The sequence below is a fragment of the Zerene cesonia genome, chromosome Z (assembly GCF_012273895.1).
Source record: "Zerene cesonia ecotype Mississippi chromosome Z, Zerene_cesonia_1.1, whole genome shotgun sequence".
NCBI lineage: Eukaryota > Metazoa > Arthropoda > Insecta > Lepidoptera > Pieridae > Zerene > Zerene cesonia.
The window spans coordinates 8,001,586-8,024,486 of NC_052122.1; the positions used below are offsets into that span (position 1 = coordinate 8,001,586).

Sequence of the window (22,901 nt, forward strand, 5' to 3'; positions counted from 1 at the left end):
CTATAGAAATATAAAAAAAGTCGTAACCATTTGTTGATGAAGACTTATTATACATTTGTGGCTTGACCTATATCAATGTAAATAATAGTTTACGTAAAATGTAATGAGATACCGGAAAATATTTTTATAACATACAATACATATCAGAATTGGTTTTTGTTTTTGATGTATCAAGGCGAATTTAATATGCTCGTTTCACAGATTTGAAGCTAAAGCAGTAGGCGTACCAAAACCGCAGATAAGATGGATGAAAAAAGGTTTGCTAATAAAGCACTCAAAGGAATATCAAATAGAAGAAATGGAAGACGGTACATCCGTTTTGATTATTCCTGAAGTATTCCAAGATGACACCGGAGAAATCAAGTTTGAGGCTTACAATCCACTTGGCGTAACTGCAACAGTAGCTGCATTATCTGTTGAGAGTGAGTTTATAGTCCAATTAATGAAAGTGGATGTTATGTTCTCTAATGAAATTCTTATGTTCTAAATAATATTTATCACCATCATTTTATTCTAATTTTGTATTTGGTTATATTTTTCAGCTTATTTCTTCAGGAGTACTGCCAATAAAAATCCTTATCCTTTATCCCCTTATTTCGTGTACTGTTAACACTCACATAAGCAATCGAAACACAAAATATGTCTTTTCACAGTATCATGTTAATATTATATAGAATGAGAACAAAGTTAATTACAGTAAACATTTAAAATTTCTCACCTTACAATCAAATGCAAAACAGGATATTCTTTAAAAGAACAAATTGTAAATCAATTTTTAACATTATTTTATGTTAAAGGTCTTATTGGCACCAAGGAATATCGGAAGCCCGAGTGGGTAACACATATGGAGGAATTACAAGCTGCATTACAAGGTTCGGTTTTTTATATTGCATGTATTAAATATGAATGAAAATTTTAATTCATATTTTTTAATTGTTGGTTTTTTTTTTCAGCCACTCAATCGGTTCCAACTTTTGTCCAAAATATATTATCTGAACGTGTTCAAGAAGGAGAGACAGTCACCTTCGATGCTATATTTAGTGGAAATCCCAAGCCAGGTGAGGCCATTGATGTAATTTAATTAGACCATTGATGTAATTTAATTAACCTACAATGACAAAATTAATTCTATTTTTGAATTAAACGGTAATGATCAGATGAATTCTATATCTATTTACATATATATATATTTTTTTACAGAAATTGTTTGGTATAAAGATGAAAAACCGATAATGGCAGATAGTAACTTCCAAATTGAAACTAAAGAAAATAGAACTATTTGTAAGATTAAAAAAGTAACAAAGAAACATGAAGGAACATACTTGTGCAAAGCAGTGAGTGATGTCGGAATGGCAATAACAAAGGCAACATTACAAGTATTTGAAGCAGAGGAAAAGTTTGAAAAAATTAAAAAGAAAAGAGTGAAATCACTGAAACAGGATATAATTGAGGAAGCCAAAGCTGAAACGTCTATTGAAGAAACTTCTTCGTCCGTAATAAAAACAGAAGTAGATGTTATCGAGAAGCCTAAACATATTGTACATCCCAAAGAGGAGAAGGCAATCGTGTCTGTGAAGGAAATGGATTACGTCGAAACTGTGGATGTCGCTACTTCCAAGAAAATTGAGACAAAAGTGAAAAAATCTGAGCAAAGAAAAGCCGAACATATTGAACCAAAAGTAACACCTCACGATTACGTTATAACCTCTCAGGAGCAAAATGATCAATCAGTTGAGTCATTTGAGAAATCTTCATACAACTCGGAAAAAATACAAGCCAAGAATGTTTTATCTGATTCACATTTGATCGCTGAAGTGAATGAATTATTAGATGTAATCAATGCAAAGGAATTTGGCCCTGGCGAATCGCCTTTACGTGAGTTAGCTACAATTGGATATATGTTAAGAAATGGTGTTTCTGTCGAGGAAATTGAAGGCTTATACGAGTCCGAACATTTTCCTTCTTTGAGGGTGCCGCAATCGCAATCTGCCTTAGTACAATTAGTGGAAAGACAAGGTCATGGAGCCCTTATCACTGAAGTTCTAACGGAAGAAACTGCTGAAAGCGAGGATATTATTGCAGCCAAGGTTGGCTTTAAAGCTTTTATGAAAATGGTGGAAATGAAACATACTTCAGTCGAAGAAGTGATAGCTCATTTGTACCCAGAAGACTTCACGCCTCGTTCCTGGGAACAAAAGGGAGCACGCGAGGTAATTTATTTGCGTTTTCTACCACATTCAACATTTATTTTATTTATTTATTAGTTATAAAAAATATAAGTCGCAATATACGAATATGTTTTACATATGATTCATTAATTTGTTCCTCTATCAAATTCATATAAGAATATTATAAAACATTGAACTATTTACCTTTTTTGTACAAGACTTATACTTCGGTATGAATAATCTGGTCTGGCCGAGTTGACAGCTATTCCCTGTATTATTAAAAATATTATAATGATGTTTTACAAAAAGCTCAGCTTCTAATAAATAAATACCAGTTAGCGTTAAGATGCTACATTTTTTTAAAAAGGGTCTGCAGATATTTAAGGGAAATGCGGTACATAATGCCCTATACTACGAAAAATGAAACATCGTACCCTTAGTGAAACCGTTTTCGTGATGGTAACATACAAACATTTGCATACGTAATACGTACTGCTGTATTTTCACTTACTACGTTGTAATTTTTATTAACTATAGTAATTTATGGTTTTAGGCAATAGTGGAAAACGCAGTAAAGGAGAAAGCTGAAATGCATTCACCTGAAGTTTATAAAGGTAATTTTTTTTATTTAAGCAAAATTCTATAGCTCCCTATGTATTAGAAATAAATATTGAGCAATAAAAATATATTTTAATCTGATTGAGGATTTAGATCTTCACACAATTTACACACTTTTTTTTTCAGACTTACCGAAGATACCGGAAGATAAAATAAGAATAAAAGGTTGGTTTTATAACTGTATGAAATATAATAGATTGTTAGAATGTTGGCTCATGCTTTAAATCAGCCATAATAATATATAAATTAATAAGAATCTAATTTAATAACACGGCTTTGCAATATAATTATAATACTAAAAATATGTCAATTATGTATAATTTTCTATTTAAATGGCACATGTATTTATATTTAATCTACATGAATCGGAAATGTTGTATACGTAATTAGTATTTTCAAGTTTTACAGCTTTTACTGCGGTATTACTAATATGCGGTTACTAATTTGCACCAATCACTTAAATTATTATGACGTATAAAAATTAATTCAGCTTATCATCAGCAATTTACCTTCAAGACTGTGCTTCTTTTGGATAAAAAGTAGTTAGGCTAATCGTTGAAGTAAGTACCAATTCACATTTAAGTAACAATTGTAAATCTGTAGAAAGCTTATGTGTATTAATACTTAATATACTTATCCAGTACTTAATAGTATATTTGTAATTGTATTATATTTTGTGTATGAAATTTCGCACAATTCATCTACTATACTGTATTTCACAGATGACACTGAAATTGAACAAGTAAAACGCAAAAAACACACAAAACTATCCAAAACATCTGAAGTCGTGAGAAGTTCAAGACAACAGCTTTCAAAGGATGTTACTCAGTTTGAACAAGAAGAAGAAACCATTTCCCTCGATGATGAACCAATACCTCTCGTAAAGAGTTTACCAACGGACTTCCATGAAAATTTGATTGAAATTATACCATCAAGTGAAGCAACGAATATTATTCCCGATGAGATAACTGAGCACAAAGCCATTATAAAACTGGATACAAATCAATCTCTCATTAATGATATTCAGCAATCTCAAGAAAATGAAAAACCGTTACCTATAAATTCAAAATCAAAACATGTCATAAAGTCGACATTTACTGAAGCTGAACCGTTACAAGTTACTGAAGTTGATATTGAACAATCTGTTGAGAAATATTTAACGAGCAACGTGAACAACGAGAACATTACCAATACTTATATTGTATCATCTGAAGGGGTTCAAACTTCAGAAACTATTGTTAATATTGCAGTAGGACAGATAGAAAATTTCGATCAACAAGAGGAAGTTGCAAAACCGTCTCTTATACTAAATAATGCTATTAAGGTAATAGAACAATTCGCTCCAACCAAAGAAAGTCTTATGAGTGATTCTCCTTTAAAAGAGTCTGTTGCTGTGGTTGCTATATCTCCTCTCTCCGGTTTGAATGTAGAAGAAATTAAGCTCAATGAAAAAGAACAAGATTTGGTGACGAAACAGGTTGATAAGACGATAGCTCCAAAACCTAACTTTAATTTACTAGAGTCCATAGAAGTTGGGGAAGTATTCGTAGAGGATAAATCAGGGAAATACTATCCTGAATTAATAGTACCAACTGAAATGGCTAAAGAGGATGTTATAGTTTCGAATCAAATTTTAACAGAAATTCTTAATATTCAAGAAAAGGAGGGTGCATTTGATGTTCCAAAAGCACCAAGTTCACAAGAGGCTAAATTAAATCTTATTTCAAAAGATAGTATTGTCGTTTCTACTAATACTCTCCATGAAAAAGAAGGAAATCTCGAACCATTTAGTGAATCTACGATGAAAGCCAGTGTAGGTACAGATATCAGAACTCATCTTAGCCTTGACAATTTTATTCCAACTTCACATATAAAAGAGTCTGAACTTCAGTCAGCCCAGCATGGTGAAAAAATAGCTAATGTTAGCTTTAATGAACATCATCACACATACAAAGTTGAGACTCAAATTCATGATTCCGAATATAGTCTAGAAAGAGAAAAACCAGCTAATGAAATATACGCGCACATGAATGTCTCAGCATTACAAAAAAATATTACAGAAGAAGTTCAAGTTCATGAACGGGAAACAAGATTGCCAGTTAAAGAAGGTAAGCCATCTGTGATGGCAAATATTGAAATTGATGTAGCCGAACCAGTTATTATGTCTGAGACTATTGGTATTTCTTCAGTGAATGACCTTATGGTCTCAGAAAAAAAGGTTGATGAGATTGCTACAGAATCATATATAACAGAGACATCTAAAACTATTAGCACACCATTTGTACATGATCAAGAAATTCCAGAAAACTATGTGTTTAAAAAACCTGAAAATATTACAGTTTCGCTCACTCAAAATACGTCTTTAACTGTTTCACAAACGGAAACTTCCGACACAGCAGGAAATCTTCACATCAATAAAACACCCGAGCTAAACACTGCACATGAAGCACCAACTCATCATTTGACGACGCCTCTATCTGAAACAATAACAACAGCTGACCAGATAACACTTTTAAACAAATTGGAACATAATACAGATAAAGCCACAGAGCAAAGAGACACATTAAAAGAATTGTTAGTAACAGAAGCTGCAGTAAATGAACAAACATGTCAAATTGATCGTCTTGAAATACCTAAAAATGAAGCTAAAACTACCTTTACAGAAAAAGAAAGTGTCAATATTTGTGAAATAGTACCAAACATTGCTGAGGATGTTCTTAAAGCTAAACCTAAAGCGTTAAATAAAATAGCACAAATAAATATGGATATAAACCATAAAGCTCCTGTAGTTTTGGAAGTCAGTTCTCGGGAATCTGTTAATGAGTTAAATTTATCACTTACTTTAACAGAAGAGGCTCTAGTTAAACAAAATATTCTATCATCTGTTGTTGTTTCTGAAAGTAAAAGCTTGGACAGTCAAGGAATATTACAAGACTTTACCAAACCCAATGAAAAAACTATTACATCAGAAATAGTTCCTTTACAGGATACCATTAATGTCCTGGAAACTGTATATAATGAAAAAGAAGGTAATTACGATAAGAGCGAATCTCCTAAAAGTTATAGTGCTTTTTCCAATATTTTTGGACACCCGGTTGCAGTTTCTTCCGAAATGGTAGCAGAATCCAGTGTTTCATTAACGTCGGAAATCCATGCACCCAAGGAAACTCATGCTAATGTTGAAAATGTACCACATAAAGAATTGTGCGTGACATCTACAATATTCAACGAAAAAGAAAGTGATCTTTTAAGGGAAAGTCCCCTCAACTTTACTGCTTCTACGGAAATATCTGAATGTAAGGCTTTGCTCATAGAAGAAAATAAAGCAGAAACAAAACCTTGTATCTTTAATGCTTCTAAAGTAATACCTACAGCAATCGCACAAAGTGATTCTGTTACTACAGAAGCTATTACACAACAAGAAGTTTTGGTTAATACGTATGAGGGCTTATTAAAAACTGAACATAAAGATATACAAGCTACCAAGCCGACTGTAACAATAAGTGGTCTTAAAGTGCCAGAATACAATGTAAAAGTACCGATTGAGAAAGAGCTTAAATTATCTTTACCACAAATTCCAGATGAGCAAAAGGCTGATATATTACATGGCCATTATCATGGTGTAATTACTTCCGAAATTCTATCTCAGACTGACAATTTACAAGAAGCTCAAGATTTTCATATGCCTCTTAAGACGGCGGTTGGGAAAATTGATGAAATGTATAAAAAAGCTCCTAAAATTGAAGAGGTCCTTACAAATCAAGTTCCGGAAGAAATCTCGATCACAGATTTCAACAAACAACAATCCATCATTACACATGTTGCAGCACACCATTTAGAAAGTACTGAAGTAGTGCCAGTGGAAAGTGAATCCATAATACAAAAGCAATCAATACCTGAAAGCAAACTTAGAAGCGAAATCACACAAAACCTAGCCATTGTGGCTAGTTCCATTGAAGCCATTGAAAACGTGGATAACTACTCCAAACAAACAATTTCAGTACAAACTCAGGATGCTGACGTGGGATTTGTACCTTACTGTGGCACCGTAAATACAGAGGTCGTAGTGTCTAATGCCATTGAAGGAATGCCGAAGAATTTAGAAAAGACGGTTAATGCAATTCGAACACAAGATGAATTGAGGCAATATGTTCATGGTATTGCAGTATTTGAAGGCGATACAGAATCTGAATTTGTTCCTAATAAAATACCTTTAGACCAGGAAGCAAAAACAACACTAGTGGAAACAACTGCTAAAGAAATATTGGAAGTTCAAATTATAGAAGGTGAAAATTTAATACCTAGTGCAATCTCTGATGCTAATATAAAGAAAGCTAATGTAAGTGTTAATCAACAACAGTCGTTGTTAAATATAGAAGTGATTGCCCATGATAACAGCAAGGAACTTTGTATAGCAGAAAAGCCAATAGCAAATGCTATAGCTAGTCAAGGGCTACAAAAAGCTATTGAGGAGTCTGAGCTATTTATAATAGAATCGGAAAAAGCATACATTGATTCAATTCCAGCGTCAAAGGAGACAAAAGGAGGTATTGAAGAACACAAATGTTTAAATGTAACAGAAATTATTCCTACTGAATCAGAATTTCCCCTAAACACAATACAATCCACACTACAAACGGTATCCGTAGCTCATGATTTAGTTGTCAATTCTGGAATTAAAGTAGATGAAACAGTATTAAACGAACGTGAGGAAGTATTGTCGACTGAATATTTAAAAACAAGTAGTGCTGATATGAATATACGACCATCTGAGAGTCTAAAAGTAATTGAAGATATATTAGCTGAAAAAGAAGGACGACTTAAAATTAAAAAATTACCTGAAACTGTTTCGAATACTTTTAATTTAAGCCCACATAAGCATTTAAATGTCGAAGTATGGGAACCTGCGGAAACAGAAGAAACTTTCATAGAAAAAGAAAATTCTAAAGAGACAAGTGGCGTTCTTGATATGGAGACTTTTAAATCGCTAAATGTAAGTAAGATAGAACCAGAACAAAGGCATGAAGATTTAAAAATTATTGAACCTTCTAAATCACATAGCACCTCTATAAATGTTCAAACTGGTGATTACCTTAATGTATGTCAAATTTTACCATTAGAACAAGAAACTTATTTACCTAAACAGGACATCGAAAAATCAAGCCAAATTACTACTACTGTAAATACAGCAAAACATGTGACAATAATAGAAGTTAAACCTACAGAAAAAGAAAAATTGTTAGACAGTGTATTCGAACGACCAAATCAATCTTGTACGTCAACTATTGAAACAACTTCGTCTGTTGAAGTACAAGAAGTTTTAACAAAAGAATCTGAACAATACATGTCATCAGAAGATATTACAAAACTTGTTAAGCCAAACTTTATTGTTGAACCACAACACCATGTTTTTGTAAGTGATATATCAGTTAAAGAACGTGAAGAAAAATTAAATATTGATACTTTCTCGACATGTAAAAATGAAAATATTGATATAGTAACAGCTAAGCATATCTTAACATTTGAAAATGTTCCAATGGAAGTTGAATCTGATGTTCCGTGCAAAGATTTCAACAAACCTGAGAATGCTCGTCAAGATCGTGTTATAGTAGAAGGGCTGTATAGTGAACAGCCGAATATTTTAGAGCACGTTGAGGAAATTACTAATAAAATTCATTCAGACGTCGTGCATAATATCAAAGCAGATATTGATAGTTTGAAAGCGGCAAATCAAAGTACAGTAATTGTCCAGGAATATCCTGATCAATTGCCCTATTTCAAACAATCAAAAGTAAAAGCAACAGAAATATCTATGCCGGAACACGATATTTTGGAAACGTCATTGACACAAGTTATGGAAAGTACTGGTAAATTAAGAGATGAAAAAAATTCAGTAGAAAATAAAGCACAATTACAATTAGAAACACATAAAAACATTTTTACTCGGGAATATGTAACTAACGATATGCCTGAAGATTTGGTTCACCAAAAAAGTCAGGAAGTGCACGCTGAGAAAAGTCTATTAGAATTGCAACCTGTTCAAGAAATGGAGGTTATCACGACAGAAAAAACTGAATTTTTAAATAAAGTTGTTGCTGTAAAGGACGAAACTGCCGCTGAAAGTCATGTTATCCAACAATGTATTGAAAATGTTAAGCCGGAGTTATTTGAAAATACTGGTGATTTAATAAACCAGTATCAACCCAACCTTAATAAAGCTTCTCTTGATTTAGAAACTCATATTAGCCTTAGTGTTTCTGAAAATTCTAGTCAAGAAATGCCACTAACATTGAAAATTGAGTTAGATCAACCAATCAAAGGTAGAAAAGAAATTTCAGCAATGAATCCTTTGGAACAATTTGAAGTAGTTTTTGACGAACAAACAACGGATGTTCAAAAACAAGAAATACGCGAGGAAAACATTAAAACTAAAACAATCGAAATATTACCTATCACTCAATTAGATGTTGTAGTTAGTGATAGTTTAACAGACACTGACTTTAAACATAGTACTCCTCGTGATAAAGCTTCTTTATCTATGACAACTGTGGAAGGAATACATGTTCTTGAAGTTTGCGATGAGAGTTCTTCGAAACCTATTCCAATAACGGAAAGTATGGTTGTCAATGCTAAAAAAACTGTCACCCCATTACCACACATACAGTGCGTTGAAAATATTGTCGATTCTCAAGTAGAAGAATTAGTTACTCAAACAAGTCCGTTAAAAACAGTCACTGTTAAAACACCATCCATATTACCGTTAATAGTATCTGAACATGAATGCTTACAACATGAGTCTGAAATCCCTTTAAAAGTATCCCCTGGAAAGCAAAACGCCAAAACTGGTGTTACGGTATCACAAGTATTTGAGGTAAATAATGAGTATATAAATGAGCAAACGTTACCTTATGAGGAAGAGAAGCCCAGCGTGCATCAATCTAATATTACAACTGTAGAAGATCAATTTGTTGAGGTTATACAGCCAGTTGTGCATACGATGGGTAAGTTTACTGACTCTCCAGTCCTGTTTTATTTCATGAATTCATTTTGTTCAATTGCCGTTTCTACCTCAATATGTTTTAAGAACAAAAAGTAATGTAAAACACTACTCAACTATTTGTCGTGTGTTATATTTTAGAAATATGCTTTTATTTGTGTCTTGATACCCAGGAAATGGTATGCAAATCGTGTATAAATTATACAAACCACTGAATAAATGAAGAATTGGGATTGAATGAGCAAACAAAGATTAATTAGTACACAAACAATGAAAAGACAAATGGTAGCAAAAATATTACAATATTTTTTCACGTTGTAATTTACCAATATTATTATTTTTTGACCAATTTTAAACAAGAAACAAGAAAACAAGCTTTCAGCTTTACAAGGTTTCGTTTTCTTTTTCCATATTAGAACTCTCAAGTATGAAATACAATAATTAAAAAAAGCAGTATGTAGTTTGTTTTACTTACAATTACCTCATTTAATTAATTTTATAAAATTATATATACAACTCTAAAGAAAATAAGTGCCAACTGTAAATACAGTTGATAAAATTATCATACATGAGAGGGTAATTGTGGAAGTACTTATAATACTTTTGAAATAATTAAAATTATAATTAAACGCTTTTTGCTCTATAAATTAACCTGTATGAGTTGTTTTTTAAGGCATTTTTTTATCGTTTTACGGTGAACAGAACTTCTTGAAGTTTTTATAATTTAAGGGCTATTCTGAGAATTCTATGAAATACGAATCGTCAACCATTACATGTGTCATAAGTAACAAAGTAAATAAAGTGACAAATTTTGTCAGATTAACGTAGGGAATGAGTTATTTCAATAACGGGTCGAACAGAGCTTGCGAAGGCACGATAACAGCTTAACGATACTTTGGGGTGATATGTAAAAATAATTTGTGCAATATTTAATTTATTGCACGACATTTACTGCAATTCATACATCGTAAGCCACTACCAAAACACCAAATATTTCAAAGTATATTCGATGAAAGGTCGCAAAATTAACATTTCCACCAACAAACCATATACAATCGTGAAAAACTAGGTTGCCTTTGTTTTCCTTTTAAGCGACGATCTTGAGCTATTTTTTCTGTCAGAGGTGGTGTGGTGGTTTGCCTGATAGTATATCAGGTAGTTTATCAGATAGTATATCAGGCGAATCGCCACACCACACCACCACTATCAATTGCCCACTTTTGAAGGCTAAAGGATAGGAAACGGATTGACTACGGGAATAAAGGAATGGCCTGGGGAAGGTGAGGAAAAGGACAGGCCTCTGACTCCCTCACTCACCAAACGAAACACAGTAGTATCCTGCTAATATGCCATTAAGATGATCAGTAACAAAACAATAAAACATGTAAAGAATAAAAATAAACTACTATCTGTGGCCCACTACTTCGTCCGCATGGTCATAAGAATTTTTCATGATACAAAATTTATCCCCTTGAGAGTAAAATTTGTCAAAATCCTTTCTTAGCGTATGCCTAAATCATAGTGGCTATCTGCATGCCATATTTCAGCACAATTGGACCAGACATTAAGGCGGTGGGTTGATAGATCAGTCAGATAGTCAAGTTACCTTTGCGTTTTATATAATACTAGACACTCGTCCCGGCCTCGCCCGGATATCAAGATTCCTTTTTTATCCCAAGGGAGCATTTTATCGGGATACAAAATATCTTATCACCCAAGTCAGCTCATACCTTGTCTGTATACCAAAGGTCATCAAAATCCGTTCCGTAGTTTCAGCGTGATTGACGACAAATATCCAAACAAACAAACATTCAATTTATAATATAAGTGTGAAGATGTGTGTACATAAATAAAGATAAAAATTGTTGACTGCTGGGCTAGCATGCGCGATACGACACATCTCGCACAGAGACAGAGACTTCATTTTGCCGATATCGATTTATATCTAGATTTTCTTAGACGAGACAAAGTAAAGTTCTCTATCCGGTTTAATTCATTCAATTTGTCACATTTATGACGTTAAATAGTACCGGACAAAATTAAAATATTTATATTGAGATCAATAAAAAACCTTTAAATAAAATATCATAAGTTGATTAATTTAAAATTTAACATGTATTATACATTTATTGGTTGTTGAAATTTAAAGTTAAATGCTTTTTTAATTTGTTCAGTTTCAAAAAAAAATTCATCCTTAAAATTTTGTTTTTAAGTTCTCTATTATAATTTTGTAAAATTGTGTGTTTAAATTATAAAGTAGTTGGAAAATCATTATAGTAATTAATTGATATTTAATATTCTTATTAATCTTTTTTCGCGATCATAAACGACAATATATATCTCACTAAGAAGCGTCAAAACTCTAAAGAAGTTTGCCGACATGTTAGGTTTTGTAGATAAATTAATGTCGTCGACTGTTTGTAAACGTAAATTACGTTCTATGTCGTTACTTTTGACATGAGAGGTCGAGGATTAACTTCCGCCATGTTAGGGACGATCGAGAAATAGGAACAATGGATAACGCGAAAAAAATGGGCCGAGAAAGTTGTGTAGTGGCGCGCATGCTATGCCGACAGGTCATACTTCTATATAACATTTAATAATTAGAACTTCTATTAAGACATTACGTAATATTCAAAAAATTACAAATTTAAACAAACTCACATAGTGAAACGTTTCCAGACAAATCAGACATTTCATCAATTTCACCTAAAACATCTGACATTGAAGAAACTGAAGAAATTGTTTCCAAGTTCGTAAGAGCACCGGGTCAAGAGGAACCAATACAAATAAGAACTAAAAGAACAATAATAAGAAAGAAAAATCGGTCAAAAGTTAGTGAGGTATCAGAAGGTGACGTTGTTATAGAAGAATCCTTAGATGACGAATACCCTGATAAACTTCGCGAACCGAAAAATTACGGTGTGAAAATAGAAGAATATGATGGAGAGGATTCTTTTACTCACTTTGATACCGACACGAGTACAATCGAGATGCCAGATGAGTTTTTACAAATACCTAAAATGCAATCGCAAGTACAAATCGAAGAAATGATGGACGAACAAACTGTTTTAAAGAAAAAATCTATTGACACTTCAGAATTTACAACGTTAGACGAGGAACAACATGACACTATAAAGACAGAGATAGGTGAGATACAAAAAATCGATGAAAGGATTCATCCGAAAACGGAAGCAATAAAAAAATTCGATGATAAATCTATAGAGGAAAATGAAGTTCCTGAAGAAACAACCATCGAAGAAATCGACACACCTGAAGGTAAGGTCACGGTTAAGACAGTAAAGAAACGAACAAAGAAAACTAAATCAGTAGTACTGATATCGGACAATTCAAAACTACCAGACATTACTGACGAGAGCATCACACCACTCAATCAATTGCAAGAACCAGTACAAGCCACCCCGTTAGAAGACGAACCAGAAATGGTCGAAATAACGGAAACCAAAACGGAGACTGGTGAAGTGAGAAAAGTGAAAACTAAGAAACGTCGAGTGAAAGGCAAAGATGGTGAGGTGCAAGAGGTACATGAAATTACTGAAATCACGTCGATGATCGAAGAACCCGAGGAAATCACTGAAGCTCCTGAAGAAACTACCATAGAAGAAATCGAAATACCTGAAGGTAAGGTCACGGTAAAGACAGTAAAGAAACGAACAAAGAAAACTAAAACAGTAGTACATACACCAGACACTTCAAAACTACCAGACATCACTGATGAGAGCATCATACCACTCGATCAATTGCAAGAACCAGTACAAGCCACCTCGTTGGAAGATGAACCAGAAACAGTCGAAATAACGGAAACTAAAACGGAGACTGGTGAAGTGAGGAAAGTGAAAACTAAGAAACGTCGAGTCAAAGGCAAAGATGGTGAGGTGCAAGAGGTACACGAAATTACTGAAATCACGTCGACGACAAAAGAACCCGAGGAATTCACCGAAGTTCCTGAAGAAACAACCATCGAAGAAATCGACACACCTGAAGGTAAGGTCACGGTTAAGACAGTAAAGAAACGAACAAAGAAAACTAAAACAGTAGTACATACATCAGACACTTCACAAATAGCTGACTTAACCGAAGAGAACGTCACACCACTTAATCTATTACAAGAACCAGACCAAGCCACGCCGTTGGAAGATGAACCAGAAACGGTCGAGATAACGAAAACAAAAACGGAGACTGGTGAAGTGAGAAAAGTGAAAACTAAGAAACGTCGAGTCAAAGGGAAAGATGGTGAGGTGCAAGAGGTACACGAAATTACTGAAATCACTTCGACGACCGAAGAACCCGAGGAAATCACTGAAGTTCCTGAAGAAACTACCATCGAAGAAATCGAAACACCTGAAGGTAAGGTCACGGTTAAGACAGTAAAGAAACGAACAAAGAAAACTAAAACAGTAGTACATACACCAGACACTTCACAAATAGCTGACTTAACCGAAGAGAACGTCACACCACTTAATCTATTACAAGAACCAGACCTTGCCACGCCGTTGGAAGATGAACCAGAAACGGTCGAGATAACGGAAACAAAAACGGAGACTGGTGAAGTGAGAAAAGTGAAAACTAAGAAACGTCGAGTCAAAGGCAAAAATGGTGAGGTGCAAGAGGTACAAGAAATTACTGAAACTACGACGGCAACCAAAGAACCCGAGGAAATCACAGAAGTACCTGAAGATACAACCATCGAAGAAATCGACACACCTGAAGGTAAGGTCACGGTTAAGACAGTAAAGAAACGAACAAAGAAAACTAAAACAGTAGTACATACATCGGACATTTCAAAACTACCGGATATTACTGACGAGAGCATCACACCACTCAATCAATTGCAAGAACCAGTACAAGCCACCCCGTTAGAAGATGAACCAGAAATGGTCGAAATAACGGAAACCAAAACGGAGACTGGTGAAGTGAGAAAAAAGAAAACTAAGAAACGTCGCGTCAAAGGCAAGGATGGTGAAGTGCAAGAGGTACACGAAATTACTGAAATCATGTTAACGCCTGATGAACCGGAGGAAATAACGGAAGTGCCTGAAGAAACAACCATAGAAGAAATCGACACACCTGAAGGTAAGGTCACGGTTAAGATGGTAAAGAAACGAACAAAGAAATCTAAAACAGTAGTACAAACACCAGACACTTCACAAATAGTAGATATCACTGACGAGAGCATCACACCACTCGAACAATTACAAGAACCAGATCAGGCCACCCCGTTGGAAGATGAACCAGAAACGGTCGAGATAACGGAAACAAAAACGGAGACTGGTGAAGTGAGAAAAGTGAAAACTAAGAAACGTCGAGTGAAAGGCAAAGATGGTGAGGTGCAAGAGGTACACGAAATTACTGAAATCACGTCGACGACCGAAGAACCCGAGGAAATCACTGAAGTTCCTCAAGAAACTAACATCGAAGAAATCGAAACACCTGAAGGTAAGGTCGTGGTTAAAACAGTTAAGAAACGAACAAAGAAAACTAAAACAGTACTACATGCACCAGACACCTCACAAATATCAGACATCACTGACGAGAGCATCACACCACTCGAACAATTACAAGAACCAGATCAGGCCACCCCGTTGGAAGATGAACCAGAAACGGTCGAGATAACGGAAACAAAAACGGAGACTGGTGAAGTGAGAAAAGTGAAAACTAAGAAACGTCGCGTCAAAGGCAAGGATGGTGAAGTGCAAGAGGTACACGAAATTACTGAAATCGTGTTAACGCCTGATGAACCGGAGGAGATAACGGAAGTGCCTGAAGAAACAACCGTAGAAGAAATCGACACACCTGAAGGTAAGGTCACGGTTAAGACAGTAAAGAAACGAACAAAGAAAACTAAAACAGTAGTACATACACCAGACATTTCACAAATAGCTGACTTAACCGAAGAGAACGTCACACCACTTAATCTATTACAAGAACCAGACCAAGCCACCCCGTTGGAAGATGAACCAGAAACGGTCGAGATAACGGAAACAAAAACGGAGACTGGTGAAGTGAGCAAAGTGAAAACAAAGAAACGTCGAGTCAAAGGCAAGGATGGTGAGGTGCAAGAGGTACACGAAATTACTGAAATCACTTCGACGACCGAAGAACCCGAGGAAATCACTGAAGTTCCTGAAGAAACTACCATCGAAGAAATCGAAACACCTGAAGGTAAGGTCACGGTAAAGACAGTAAAGAAACGAACAAAGAAAACTAAAACAGTAGTACATACACCAGACACTTCACAAATAGCAGACTTAACCGACGAGAATGTCACACCACTCGATCAATTGCAAGAACCAGACCAAGCCACGCCGTTAGAAGAAGAACCAGAAACGGTCGAAATAACGAAAACCAAAACAGAGACTGGTGAAGTGAGAAAAGTGAAATCAAAGAAACGTCGAGTGAAAGGCAAAGACGGTGAGGTGCAAGAGGTACACGAAATTACTGAAATCACTTCGACGACCGAAGAACCCGAGGAAATCACTGAAGTTCCTGAAGAAACTACCATCGAAGAAATCGAAACACCTGAAGGTAAGGTCACGGTAAAGACAGTAAAGAAACGAACAAAGAAAACTAAAGCAGTAGTACATACACAAGACACTTCACAAATAGCTGACTTAACCGAAGAGAACGTCACACCACTTAATCTATTACAAGAACCAGACCAAGCCACCCCGTTGGAAGATGAACCAGAAACGGTCGAGATAACGGAAACAAAAACGGAGACTGGTGAAGTGAGAAAAGTGAAAACTAAGAAACGTCGCGTCAAAGGCAAGGATGGCGAAGTGCAAGAGGTACACGAAATTACTGAAATCGTGTTAACGCCTGATGAACCGGAGGAGATAACGGAAGTGCCTGAAGAAACAACCGTAGAAGAAATCGACACACCTGAAGGTAAGGTCACGGTTAAGACAGTAAAGAAACGAACAAAGAAAACTAAAACAGTAGTACAAACACCAGACACTTCACAAATAGTAGATATCACTGACGAGAGCATCACACCACTCGAACAATTACAAGAACCAGATCAGGCCACCCCGTTGGAAGATGAACCAGAAACAGTCGAAGTAACGGAAACCAAAACGGAGACTGGTGAAGTGAGAAAAGTGAAATCAAAGAAACGTCGAGTGAAAGGCAAAGACGGTGAGGTGCAAGAGGTACACGAAATTACTGAAATCACTTCGACGCCCGATGAACTCGGGGAAATCACTGAAGTTCCCGATGAATGTACCATCGAAGAAATCGACACACCTGAAGGTAAGGTCACGGTTAAGACAGTAAAGAAACGAACAAAGAAAACTAAAACAGTAATGCATACACCAGACACTTCACAAATAGCAGACATCACTGACGAGAGCATCACACCACTCGAACAATTACAAGAACCAGATCAGGCCACCCCGTTGGAAGATGAACCAGAAACGGTCGAGATAACGGAAACAAAAACGGAGACTGGCGAAGTGAGAAAAGTGAAAACTAAGAAACGTCGAGTCAAAGGCAAAGATGGTGAGGTGCAAGAGGTACACGAAATTACTGAAATCACGTCGACGCACGATGTACACGAGGATATTACTGAAATTCCTGAAGAGACTACCATCGAAGAAATCGACACACCTGAAGGTAAGGTCACGGTTAAGACAGTAAAGAAACGAACAAAGAAAACTAAAACAGTACACACACCAGACACTTCACAAATAGTAGATATCACTGACGAGAGCATCACTCCACTCGAACAATTACAAGAACCAGATCAGGCCACCCCGTTGGAAGATGAACCAGAAACAGTCGAAGTAACGGAAACCAAAACGGAGACTGGTGAAGTGAGAAAAGTGAAAACAAAGAAACGTCGCGTCAAAGGCAAGGATGGCGAGGTGCAAGAGGTACACGAAATTACTGAAATCATGTTAACGCCTGATGAACCGGAGGAAATAACGGAAGTGCCTGAGGAAACAACCGTAGAAGAAATCGACACACCTGAAGGTAAGGTCACGGTTAAGACAGTAAAGAAACGAACAAAGAAAACTAAAACAGTAGTACAAACACCAGACACTTCACAAATAGTAGATATCACTGACGAGAGCATCACACCACTCGAACAATTACAAGAACCAGATCAGGCCACCCCGTTGGAAGATGAACCAGAAACGGTCGAGATAACGGAAACAAAAACGGAGACTGGTGAAGTGAGAAAAGTGAAAACTAAGAAACGTCGAGTCAAAGGCAAAGATGGTGAGGTGCAAGAGGTACACGAAATTACTGAAATCACGTCGACGACCGATGAACCGGAGGAAATTACAGAAGTGCCTGAAGAAACAACCGTCGAAGAAATCGACACACCTGAAGGTAAGGTCACGGTTAAGACAGTAAAGAAACGAACAAAGAAAACTAAAACAGTAGTACAAACACCAGACACTTCACAAATAGTGGATATCACTGACGAGAGCATCACTCCACTCGAACAATTACAAGAACCAGATCAGGCCACCCCGTTGGAAGATGAACCAGAAACAGTCGAAGTAACGGAAACCAAAACGGAGACTGGTGAAGTGAGAAAAGTGAAAACTAAGAAACGTCGCGTCAAAGGCAAGGATGGTGAAGTGCAAGAGGTACACGAAATTACTGAAATCATGTTAACGCCTGATGAACCGGAGGAAATAACGGAAGTGCCTGAAGAAACAACCATAGAAGAAATCGACACACCTGAAGGTAAGGTCACGGTTAAGATGGTAAAGAAACGAACAAAGAAATCTAAAACAGTAGTACAAACACCAGACACTTCACAAATAGTAGATATCACTGACGAGAGCATCACACCACTCGAACAATTACAAGAACCAGATCAGGCCACCCCGTTGGAAGATGAACCAGAAACGGTCGAGATAACGGAAACAAAAACAGAGACTGGTGAAGTGAGAAAAGTGAAAACTAAGAAACGTCGAGTGAAAGGCAAAGACGGTGAGGTGCAAGAGGTACACGAAATTACTGAAATCACGTCGACGACCGATGAACCCGAGGAAATCACTGACGTTCCTGAAGAAACTACCATCGAAGAAATCGACACACCTGGAGGTAAGGTCACGGTTAAGACAGTAAAGAAACGAACAAAGAAAACTAAAACAGTACACACACCAGACACTTCACAAATAGTAGATATCACTGACGAGAGCATCACACCAATCGAACAATTACAAGAACCAGATCAGGCCACCCCGTTGGAAGATGAACCAGAAACGATCGAGATAACGGAAACAAAAACGGAGACTGGCGAGGTGAGAAAAGTGAAAACTATGAAACGTCGCGTCAAAGGCAAGGATGGTGAAGTGCAAGAGGTACACGAAATTACTGAAATCACGTCGACGCCCGATGTACACGAGGATATTACTCAAATTCCTGAAGAGACTACCATCGAAGAAATCGACACACCTGAAGGTAAGGTCACGGTAAAGACAGTAAAGAAACGAACAAAGAAAACTAAAACAGTAGTACATACACCAGACATTTCACAAATAGCAGACTTAACCGACGAGAACGTCACACCAATCGATCAATTGCAAGAACCAGACCAAGCCACCCCGTTGGAAGATGAACCAGAAACGGTCGAGATAACAGAAACCAAAACGGAGACTGGTGAAGTGAGAAAAGTGAAAACTAAGAAACGTCGAGTCAAAGGCAAGGATGGTGAGGTGCAAGAGGTACACGAAATTACTGAAATCACGTCGACGCACGATGTACACGAGGATATTACTGAAATTCCTGAAGAGACTACCATCGAAGAAATCGACACACCTGAAGGTAAGGTCACGGTTAAGACAGTAAAGAAACGAACAAAGAAAACTAAAACAGTAGTACAAACACCAGACACTTCACAAATAGATATCACTGACGAGAGCATCACACCACTCGAACAATTACAAGTACCAGATCAGGCCACCCCGTTGGAAGATGAACCAGAAACAGTCGAAATAACGGAAACCAAAGCGGAGACTGGTGAAGTGAGAACAGTGAAATCAAAGAAACGTCGAGTCAAAGGCAAGGATGGTGAGGTGCAAGAGGTACACGAAATTACTGAAATCACTTCGACGATTGAAGAACCCGAGGAAATCACTGAAGTTCCTGAAGAAACTACCATCGAAGAAATCGAAACACCTGAAGGTAAGGTCACGGTTAAGACAGTAAAGAAACGAACAAAGAAAACTAAAACAGTACACACACCAGACACTTCACAAATAGTAGATATCACTGACGAGAGCATCACACCACTCGAACAATTACAAGAACCAGATCAGGCCACCCCGTTGGAAGATGAACCAGAAACAGTCGAAATAATCGAAACCAAAACGGAGACTGGTGAAGTGAGAAAAGTGAAAACAAAGAAACGTCGAGTCCAAGGCAAGGATGGTGAGGTGCAAGAGGTACACGAAATTACTGAAATCACTTCGACGACCGAAGAACCCGAGGAAATCACAGAAGTTCCTGAAGAAACTACCATCGAAGAAATCGAAACACCTGAAGGTAAGGTCACGGTTAAGACAGTAAAGAAACGAACAAAGAAAACTAAAACAGTAGTACAAACACCAGACACTTCACAAATAGTAGATATCACTGACGAGAGCATCACACCACTCGAACAATTACAAGAACCAGATCAGGCCACCCCGTTGGAAGATGAACCAGAAACAGTCGAAATCACAGAAACCAAAACGGAGACTGGTGAAGTGAGAAAAGTGAAAACTAAGAAACGTCGCGTCAAAGGCAAGGATGGTGAGGTGCAAGAGGTACACGAAATTACTGAAATCACGTCGACGCCCGATGAACCAGTGGAAATTACGGAAGTGCCTGAAGAAACAACCATCGAAGAAATCGACACACCTGAAGGTAAGGTCACGGTTAAGACAGTAAAGAAGCGAACAAAGAAAACAAAAACAGTACACACACCAGACACTTCACAAATAGTAGACATCATTGACGAGACCATCACTCAACTCGATAAATTACAAGAACCAGATCAGGCCACCCCGTTAGAAGATGAACCAGAAACGGCCGAGATAAAAGAAACAAAAACGGAGACTGGTGAAGTGAGAAAAGTGAAAACTAAGAAACGTCGAGTCCAAGGCAAGGATGGTGAGGTGCAAGAGGTACACGAAATTACTGAAATCACTTCGACGACCGAAGAACCCGAGGAAATTACTGAAGTTCCGGAAGAAACTACCATCGAAGAAATCGACACACCTGAAGGTAAGGTCACGGTTAAGACAGTAAAGAAACGAACAAAGAAAACTAAAACAGTACACACACCAGACACTTCACAAATAATAGACATCATTGACGAGACCATCACACAACTCGATAAATTACAAGAACCAGATCAGGCCAACCCGTTAGAAGATGAACCAGAAACGGTCGAGATAACGGAAACAAAAACGGAGACTGGTGAAGTGAGAAAAGTGAAAACTAAGAAACGTCGAGTCCAAGGCAAGGATGGTGAGGTGCAAGAGGTACACGAAATTACTGAAATCACTTCGACGACCGAAGAACCCGAGGAAATTACTGAAGTTCCGGAAGAAACTACCATCGAAGAAATCGACACACCTGAAGGTAAGGTCACGGTTAAGACAGTAAAGAAACGAACAAAGAAAACTAAAACAGTACACACACCAGACACGTCAAAAATATTAGACATCATTGACGAGACCATCACACAACACGATAAATTACAAGAACCAGATCAGGCCACCCCGTTAGAAGATGAACCAGAAACGGTCGAGATAACGGAAACAAAAACGGAGACTGGTGAAGTGAGAAAAGTGCAAACTATGAAACGTCGCGTCAAAAGCAAGGATGGTGAAGTGCAAGAGGTACACGAAATTACTGAAATCACGTCGACGCCCAATGAACCGGAGGAAATTACGGAAGTACCTGAAGAAACAACCATCGAAGAAATCGACACACCTGAAGGTAAGGTCACGGTTAAGACAGTAAAGAAACGAACAAAGAAAACTAAAACAGTACACACACCAGACACTTCACAAATAATAGACATCATTGACGAGACCATCACACAACTCGATAAATTACAAGAACCAGATCAGGCCACCCCGTTAGAAGATGAACCAGAAACGGTCGAGATAACGGAAACAAAAACGGAGACTGGCGAAGTGAGAAAAGTGAAAACTAAGAAACGTCGAGTCAAAGGCAAGGATGGTGAGGTGCATGAGGTACACGAAATTACTGAAATCACGTTGACGCCCGATGCACCCGAGGAAATTACGGAAATTCCTGAAGAAACAACCATCGAAGAAATCGACACACCTGAAGGTAAGGTCACAGTTAAGACAGTAAAGAAACGAACAAAGAAATCTAAAACAGTACACACACCAGACACTTCACAAATAGTAGATATCACTGACGAGAGCATCACACCACTCGAACAATTACAAGAACCAGATCAGGCCACCCCGTTGGAAGATGAACCAGAAACGATCGAGATAACGGAAACAAAAACGGACACTGGTGAAGTGAGAAAAGTGAAAACTAAGAAACGTCGAGTCCAAGGCAAGGATGGTGAGGTGCAAGAGGTACACGAAATTACCGAAATCACTTCGACGCCCGATGAACCGGAGGAAATCAGGGAAATTCCTGAAGAAACAACCATCGAAGAAATCGACACACCTGAAGGTAAGGTCACGGTTAAGACAGTAAAGAAACGAACAAAGAAAACTAAAACAGTAATACATACTCCAGACACTTCACAAATAGTAGACATTACTGACGAGAGCATCACACCACTCGATAAATTACAAGAACCAGATCAGGCCACCCCGTTAGAAGATGAACCAGAAACGGTCGAGATAATGGAAACAAAAACGGAGACTGGTGAAGTAAGAAAAGTGACAACTAAAAAACGTCGAGTTAAAGGCAAGGATGGTGAGGTGCAAGAGGTACACGAAATTTCTGAAATCACGTCGACGCCCGATGCACCCGAGGAAATTACGGAAATTCCTGAAGAAACTACCATCGAAGAAATTGACACACCTGAAGGTAAGGTCACGGTTAAGACAGTAAAGAAACGAACAAAGAAAACTAAAACAGTACACACACCAGAC

General features: G+C 37.1%; 1 protein-coding gene across 20 annotated transcripts in view; it reads left to right on the plus strand.

Moving 5' to 3' along the window:
- LOC119835433 (titin) overlaps positions 1-22,901 on the plus strand; it is an 85,461-nt gene that overhangs the window by 40,723 nt on the left and 21,837 nt on the right. For 3 of the 20 annotated variants that reach the window (XM_038360229.1, XM_038360230.1, XM_038360233.1), the window contains 8 exons: positions 202-422; positions 798-872; positions 954-1,058; positions 1,201-2,210; positions 2,722-2,782; positions 2,913-2,951; positions 3,509-9,787; positions 12,466-21,393. In XM_038360229.1, coding sequence (XP_038216157.1) covers positions 202-422; positions 798-872; positions 954-1,058; positions 1,201-2,210; positions 2,722-2,782; positions 2,913-2,951; positions 3,509-9,787; positions 12,466-21,393 — 16,718 coding nt within the window. The remainder of the gene's footprint in view (positions 1-201; positions 423-797; positions 873-953; positions 1,059-1,200; positions 2,211-2,721; positions 2,783-2,912; positions 2,952-3,508; positions 9,788-12,465; positions 21,394-22,901) is intronic. The other 17 variants (XM_038360235.1, XM_038360238.1, XM_038360232.1 and 14 more) reach the window with 17 other exon arrangements.